The sequence below is a fragment of the Mytilus trossulus genome, chromosome 13 (genome assembly GCF_036588685.1).
Source record: "Mytilus trossulus isolate FHL-02 chromosome 13, PNRI_Mtr1.1.1.hap1, whole genome shotgun sequence".
In the NCBI taxonomy this organism is placed as follows: Eukaryota; Metazoa; Mollusca; class Bivalvia; order Mytilida; family Mytilidae; genus Mytilus; species Mytilus trossulus.
The window spans coordinates 4,211,239-4,220,727 of NC_086385.1; the positions used below are offsets into that span (position 1 = coordinate 4,211,239).

The following is a 9,489-nucleotide window of genomic DNA, read 5'->3' on the forward strand; positions in this document are numbered from 1 at the left end:
AGCAAACAACCATCTTTGGCTCAACAAATTTTATTAGATGAAACTTTTGAGATATGTCCAGCCTGTTCTGATATTCTGACAGCAGATAATTTGACCTGCCTAACCTGTTGTCAACCATTTCATGTTAGATGCTTCAATGTTGACTTAGATGTTTGCTATGCCTGTTTTGGTAGAAATTAACAAATTGCTTTGAACATTTTTTTACCTCAAAATTCCGAACCAGTAAAAACTAATACATTGAAAAAAGAATACTTGCTTACAATCTCAGATTCTGCAAGTACAGGGGTGACCATACACACTCCGATTATGAGTACAATTCAGAGTAGTCCATCAATTCCTCTTAACAACAATCCAGGAAAACAACAAGTAATGCCAGACAGACAGCAAGATCCATCTACTTAATTAAAAGATCTACGACAGCTTGAACAGAGACTTAAAAAGAAGGAGGAACAAATTAAAATCAAAGAGACAATGATGAATGAGGACTTAAAAGATAAATAAAATATCCTTGAGAGACTATTCAAAGCAGAAAATATAAATTTTGAACTTGAACAGATTATCGAAACTTTAAACCGAAGAATCTCCATTCTAGAAGTACAACCAACTCAACAGGTTAAGGAAACTAATTCACAACGGCAAAGTAGTTGTACACAGAGTTCAACCGACGAACTCATTATAGGTGTCCGCGATCAAGTGACCCGCTTTGTCCTATTAACAATTGACCATGAAATTGCTGTCAAATAATGATCGAAAGATTTAATTGGGCCTATCAGTAATAATTCCAAGGTAGATCAACCAATTTCACGAAATCATGAAAATATCTCTTTGACACCAACATCAAAAACATTGCACTGTGAAAGCATCCACCCTTATATGAAACAACACCAATTTAATACTTCATAAATCAACAATTCTGAGGTAAACCCAGTTCAATACAGCTCTACCTCGCCAAAAATGTCACAGAAAACTGAGGTACAGCATTCAGTCAGAGATCAATTCAGGACAAACCTTTATTTAAAAAATGTAAGCTAAATGTCCCATCGCATCAAAACCTTGCTACCTCAAGGCAAATTGTAAAGGTGGACAACCTATTTTTTATACCACTCCAAAAACATCAGACTATTATTTTTTGTCCAAAAAAGAACAGAAATACCGAATAGGCTAAATGACACATATACAGTACACAAAATGACTGACAGATTGTAGATAGCGTAAATAGTGTAGATATATGTCACAAAACTGTCAGAAATTTATATATGTCTGCTACAAGAGCATTGGTTATTCAACTACCAATTAAAATTAACAAATGAATTAAATGAAAACCTTATCGGTATAGGTAAATAAGTGAATGACAGAGATCCACTGCCTCCTTCCCATATGCCGAGAGGATACGGAGGGATCGCAATACTATGGAAGAAAGAATTAAAGCATCTTATCACCACATTACCTATAGGAAATGAAAGGATGCAATGCGTCGAAATGAAAGGAAGCACTAACAAAAGAGGGACGAAAGACACCAAAGGGACAGTCAAACTCATAAATATAAAACAAACTGACAACGCCATGGCTAAAAATGAAAAAGACAAACAGAAAAACAATAGTACACATGACACAACATAGAAAACTAAAGAATAAACAACACGAACCCCATCAAAAACTAGGGGTGATCTCAGGTGCTCTGGAAGGGTTAGCAGATCCTGCTCCACATGTGGCACCCGTCGAGTTGCTTATGTGATTACAAATCCGGTAAATAAACTAATTCGGTAGGTCACATTCATGAAAGGGAAAGGGGTTGTAGTTACGACGTAGAGAACATATCCGATATCATTTGTGAAACGGTTATTCAATAACGGTCTACCAACTCGTGATGGCGTCCGTTAAATTTACGAAGGGATGATTTCGACTTCACCATTTGGAACTCTTGGTTTATCAGCATCCTTGTGAGCAGCAACCCTCTATCAAGAAAATCATGATAGGAAATTACAGTACGGGAATATCGTAGCAAATTACTACTTGTATCTATATATATATGCCATGAAGAAGCTCAAACAATAGTACTGCTGAATTTCAGGAATATATTGTATGAAATTATACGAACTTTTGGATTAACACATATAATCATGATTAGGGGAGATTTAAATGAAAACCTGCTGGTCACCTCTTATAACAAAAGAAGCAAATATTTTTCTGAATTTATAAATGAATGTAAGCTGAAAACCCAGAACGTTTGAAATACATTTATACACTCTAATGATAGTGACTGTACAGCAATTGATTATATCTTGAACCCAGAGCACTTTAGTGACAATATATTACATCATATGATATTAGAAATAACAATTAACATTTCAGATCATTATCCAGTGTGTGCAAATATTAAATTCATTTACTCAATGAAAACTAAGCAAGATACACAGCTACGTTTGCATAGGTACTATTTCTGTACTAAAAATAGGTAGTACTGGAAATCTACTCTTAATTTTTAGTACTATTTCTGTACTTTAAAATTATTGTAATATGTAGGTACTAGTATTTTACATTACTTGATTTGTACTAAATATGTTGGTACAGAAATAATACAATATTCCATGTTTGAAAATCATAATTGTAAGAGATTTGAAATAGAAGAAATTTCAAAATGCTGAAAATGTAACGGTAGTAGCCAAACATCTGTAGTATCTAAATTTCAAGTACAAATTAGGTACTGTAAAATACATATGTGTATAAATAGCAATAATGGACAAACTGTTCGTTCGTGAAATAGATTGGCAGAAAATTGACAAAACATTAAAAAAACAGGTATAATCTGATGAGATTGATAAATGTGACTAACCAATTCGTGACCCACTAGAGATTGACAAAGCATTAAACAAACAGGTATAATCTGATGAGATTGATAAATGTGACTAACCAATTTGTGACCCACTAGAGATTGATAAAGCATTCAACAAACAGGTATAATCTGATGAGATTGATAAATGTGACTAACCAATTTGTGACCCACTAGAGATTGATAAAGCATTCAACAAACAGGTATAATCTGATGAGATTGATAAATATGACTAACCAATTTGTGACCCACTAGAGATTGATAAAGCATTAAACAAACAGGTATAATCTGATGAGATTGATAAATGTGACTTACCAATTTGTGACCCACTAGAGATTGATAAAGCATTAAACAAACAGGTATAATCTGATGAGATTGATAGATGTGACTAACCAATTTGTGACCCACTAGATATTGATAAAGCATTCAACAAGTAGGTATAATCTGATGAGATTGATAAATGTGACTAACCAATTCGTGACCCACTAGAGATTGATAAAGCATTAAACAAACAGGTATTATCTGATGAGATTGATAAATGTGACTAACCAATTCGTGACCCACTAGAGATTGATAAAGCATTAAACAAACAGGTATGATCTGATGATATTGATAAATGTGACTAACCAATTCGTGACCCACTAGAGATTGATAAAGCATTAAACAAACAGGTATAATCTGATGAGATTGATAAATGTGACTAACCAATTCGTGACCCACTAGAGATTGATAAAGCATTAAACAAACAGGTATAATCTGATGAGATTGATAAACGTGACTAACCAATTTGTGACCCACTAGAGATTGACAAAGCATTAAACAAACAGGTATAATTTGATGAAATTGATAAATGTGACTAACCAATTCGTGACCCACTAGAGATTGATAAAGCATTAAACAAACAGGTATAATCTGATGAGATTGATAAATGTGACTAACCAATTCGTGACCCACTAGAGATTGATAAAGCATTCAACAAACAGGTATAATCTGATGAGATTGATAAATGTGACTAATCAATGTGTGACCCACTAGAGATTGATAAAGCATTCAACAAACAGGTATAATCTGATGAAATTGATAAATGTGACTAACCAATTCGTGACCCACTATAGATTGACAAAACATTAAACAAACAGGTATAATCTGATGAGATTGATAAATGTGACTAACCAATTCGTGACCCACTATAGATTGACAAAACATTAAACAAACAGGTATAATCTGATGAGATTGATAAATGTGACTAACCAATTAGTGACCCCCTAAAGATTGATAAAGCATTAAACAAACAGGTATAATCTGATGAGATTGATAAATGTGACTAACATATGTGTGACCCACTAGAGATTGACAAAGCATTCAACAAACAGGTATAATCTGAACAGATTGATAAATGTGACTAACCAATTTGTGACCCACTAGAGATTGATAAAGCATTAAACAAACAGGTATTATCTGATGAGATTGATAAATGTGACTAACCAATTCGTGACCCACTAGAGATTGATAAAGCATTAAACAAACAGGTATTATCTGATGAGATTGATAAATGTGACTAACCAATTCGTGACCCACTAGAGCTTGATAAAGCATTAAGCAAACAGGTATTATCTGATGGGATAAATGTGACTAACCAATTCGTGACCCACTACAGATTGATAAAGCATTAAACAAACAGGTAGTATCTGATGAGATTGATAAATGTGACTAACCAATTCGTGACCCACTAGAGATTGACAAAGCATTAAACAAACAGGTATAATCTGATGAGATTGATAAATGTGACTAACCAATTCGTGACCCACTAGAGATTGATAAAGCATTAAACAAACAGGTATTATCTGATGAGATTGATAATGTGACTAACCAATTCGTGACCCACTAGAGATTGATCAAGCATTAAACAAACAGGTAAAATCTGATGAGATTGATAAATGTGACTAACCAATTCGTGACCCACTAGAGATTGATAAAGCATTAAACAAACAGGTATTATCTGATGAGATTGATAAATGTGACTAACCAATTCGTGACCCACTAGAGATTGATAAAACATTAAACAAACAGGTATTATTTGATGAGGTTGATAAATGTGACTAACCAATTCGTCACCCACTAGAGATTGACAAAGCATTAAACAAACAGGTATAATCTGATGAGATTGATAAATGTGACTAACCAATTCGTCACCCACTAGAGATTGACAAAGCATTAAACAAACAGGTATAATCTGATGAGATTGATAGATGTGACTAACCAATTCGTCACCCACTAGAGATTGACAAAGCATTAAACAAACAGGTATTATCTGATGAGATTGATAAATGTGACTAACCAATTCGTGACCCACTGGAGATTGATAAAGCATTAAACAAACAGGTATTATCTGATGAGATTGATAAATGTGACTAACCAATTCGTCACTCACTAGAGATTGACAAAGCATTAAACAAACAGGTATAATCTGATGAGATTGATAGATGTGACTAACCAATGTGTGACCCACTAGAGATTGACAAAGCATTAAACAAACAGGTATAATCTGACGAGATTGACAAATGTGACTAACCAATTCGTGACCCACTAGAGATTGACAAAGCATTAAACAAACAGGTATTATCTGATGAGATTGATAAATGTGACTAACCAATTCGTGACCCACTAGAGATTGATAAAACATTAAACAAACAGGTAGTATCTGATGAGATTGATAAATGTGACTAACCAATTCGTGACCCACTAGAGATTGATAAAACATTAAACAAACAGGTATAATCTGATGAGATAAATGTGACTAACCAATTCGTGACCCACTAGAGATTGACAAAACATTAAACAAACAGGTAATATCTGATGAGATTGATAAACGTGACTAACCAATTCGTGACCCACTAGAGATTGATAAAACATTAAACAAACAGGTATAATCTGATGAGATAAATGTGACTAACCAATTCGTGACCCACTAGAGATTGACAAAACATTAAACAAACAGGTAATATCTGATGAGATTGATAAACGTGACTAACCAATTCGTGACCCACTAGAGATTGATAAAACATTAAGCAAACAGGTATAATCTGATGAGAATGATAGATGTGACTAACCAATTCGTGACCCACTAGAGATTGATAAAACATTAAACAAACAGGTATTATCTGATGAGATTGATAAATGTGACTAACCAATTCGTGACCCACCAGAGATTGATAAAACATTAAACAAACAGGTAGTATCTGATGAGATTGATAAATGTGACTAACCACTTCGTGACCCACTAGAGCTTGATAAAGCATTGAACAAACAGGTATTATCTGATGAGATTGATAAATGTGACTAACCAATTCGTCACCCACTAGAGATTGACAAAGCATTAAACAAACAGGTATAATCTGATGAGATTGATAGATGTGACTAACCAATTCGTCACCCACTAGAGATTGACAAAGCATTAAACAAACAGGTATAATCTGATGAGATTGATAAATGTGACTAACCAATTCGTGACCCACTAGAGATTGACAAAGCATTAAACAAACAGGTATTATCTGATGAGATTGATAAATGTGACTAACCAATTCGTGACCCACTAGAGATTGACAAAACACTTAACAAACAGGTATTATCTGATGAGTTTGATAAATGTGACTAACCAATTCGTGACCCACTAGAGATTGATAAAACATTAAACAAACAGGTAGTATCTGATGAGATTGATAAATGTGACTAACCACTTCGTGACCCACTAGAGCTTGATAAAGCATTAAACAAACAGGTATTATCTGATGAGATTGATAAATGTGACTAACCAATTCGTCACCCACTAGAGATTGACAAAGCATTAAACAAACAGGTATAATCTGATGAGATTGATAGATGTGACTAACCAATTCGTCACCCACTAGAGATTGACAAAGCATTAAACAAACAGGTATAATCTGATGAGATTGATAAATGTAACTAACCAATTCGTGACCCACTAGAGATTGACAAAGCATTAAACAAAAAGGTATTATCTGATGAGATTGATAAATGTGACTAACCAATTCGTGACCCACTAGAGATTGACAAAACACTAAACAAACAGGTATTATCTGATGAGATTGATCAATGTGACTAACCAATTCGTGACCCACTAGAGATTGACAAAGCATTAAACAAACAGGTATAATCTGATGAGATTGATAAATGTGACTAACCAATGTGTGACCCACTAGAGATTGATAAAGCATTAAACAAACAGGTATAATCTGATGAGATTGATAAATGTGACTAACCAATTCGTGACCCACTAGAGCTTGATAAAGCATTAAACAAACAGGTATAATCTGATGAGATTGATAGATGTGACTAACCAATTCGTGACCCACTAGAGATTGACAAAACATTAAACAAACAGGTATTATCTGATGAGATTGATAAATGTGACTAACCAATTCGTGACCCACTAGAGATTGACAAAACACTTAACAAACAGGTATTATCTGATGAGATTGATAAATGTGACTAACCAATTCGTGACCCACTAGAGATTGACAAAACACTTAACAAACAGGTATTATCTGATGAGATTGATAAATGTGACTAACCAATGTGTGACCCACTAGAGATTGATAAAGCATTAAACAAACAGGTATAATCTGATGAGATTGATAAATGTGACTAACCAATTCGTGACCCATCAGAGCTTGATAAAACATTAAACAAACAGGTATAATCTGATGAGATTGATAAATGTGACTAACCAATTCGTGACCCACTAGAGCTTGATAAAGCATTAAACAAACAGGTATAATCTGATGAAATTGATAAATGTGACTAACCAATGTGTGACCCACTAGAGCTTGATAAAGCATTAAACAAACAGGTATTATCAGATGAGATTGATAAATGTGACTAACCAATTCGTGACCCACTAGAGATTGATAAAGCATTAAACAAACAGGTATAATCTGATGAGATCGATAAATGTGACTAACCAATTCGTGACCCACTAGAGATTGATAAAACACTAAACAAACAGGTATTATCTGATGAGATTGATAAATGTGACTAACCAATTCGTCACTTACTAGAGATTGACAAAGCATTAAACAAACAGGTATTATCTGATGAGATTGATAAATGTGACTAACCAATTCGTGACCCACTAGAGATTGATAAAGCATTAAACAAACAGGTATAATCTGATGAGATTGATCAATGTGACTAACCAATTCGTGACCCACTAGAGATTGATAAAACATTTAACAAACAGGTATAATCTGATGAGATTGATAAATGTGACTAACCAATTCGTGACCCACTAGAGATTGATAAAGCATTAAACAAACAGGTATAATCTGATGAGATTGATAAATGTGACTAACCAATTCGTGACCCACTAGAGATTGATAAAACATTAAACAAACAGGTATAATCTGATGAGATAAATGTGACTAACCAATTCGTGACCCACTAGAGATTGACAAAACATTAAACAAACAGGTAATATCTGATGAGATTGATAAACGTGACTAACCAATTCGTGACCCACTAGAGATTGATAAAACATTAAACAAACAGGTATAATCTGATGAGATAAATGTGACTAACCAATTCGTGACCCACTAGAGATTGACAAAACATTAAACAAACAGTAATATCTGATGAGATTGATAAACGTGACTAACCAATTCGTGACCCACTAGAGATTGATAAAACATTAAACAAACAGGTATAATCTGATGAGAATGATAGATGTGACTAACCAATTCGTGACCCACTAGAGATTGATAAAACATTAAACAAACAGGTATTATCTGATGAAATTGATAAATGTGACTAACCAATTCGTGACCCACCAGAGATTGATAAAACATTAAACAAACAGGTAGTATCTGATGAGATTGATAAATGTGACTAACCACTTCGTGACCCACTAGAGCTTGATAAAGCATTGAACAAACAGGTATTATCTGATGAGATTGATAAATGTGACTAACCAATTCGTCACCCACTAGAGATTGACAAAGCATTAAACAAACAGGTATAATCTGATGAGATTGATAGATGTAACTAACCAATTCGTCACCCACTAGAGATTGACAAAGCATTAAACAAACAGTTATTATCTGATGAGATTGATAAATGTGACTAACCAATTCGTGACCCACTAGAGATTGACAAAACACTAAACAAACAGGTATTATCTGATGAGATTGATCAATGTGACTAACCAATTCGTGACCCACTAGAGATTGACAAAGCATTAAACAAACAGGTATAATCTGATGAGATTGATAAATGTGACTAACCAATTCGTGACCCACTAGAGATTGACAAAACATTAAACAAACAGGTATAATCTGATGAGATTGATAAATGTGACTAACCAATGTGTGACCCACTAGAGATTGATAAAGCATTAAACAAACAGGTATAATCTGATGAGATTGATAAATGTGACTAACCAATTCGTGACCCGCTAGAGATTGACAAAGCATTAAACAAACAGGTATAATCTGATGAGATTGATAAATGTGACTAACCAATTCGTGACCCACTAGAGCTTGATAAAACATTAAACAAACAGGTATAATCTGATGAGATTGATAAATGTGACTAACCAATTCGTGACCCACTAGAGCTTGATAAAGCATTAAACAAACAGGTAT

General features: G+C 33.9%; 1 protein-coding gene across 1 annotated transcript in view; it reads left to right on the plus strand.

Moving 5' to 3' along the window:
* LOC134695347 (uncharacterized) overlaps nt 1-402 on the plus strand; it is a 39,667-nt gene extending 39,265 nt beyond the window's left edge. The window contains exon 8 of the mRNA XM_063556571.1: nt 269-402. Coding sequence (XP_063412641.1) covers nt 269-402 — 134 coding nt within the window. The remainder of the gene's footprint in view (nt 1-268) is intronic.
* The last annotated feature ends 9,087 nt before the right edge of the window (nt 403-9,489 follow it).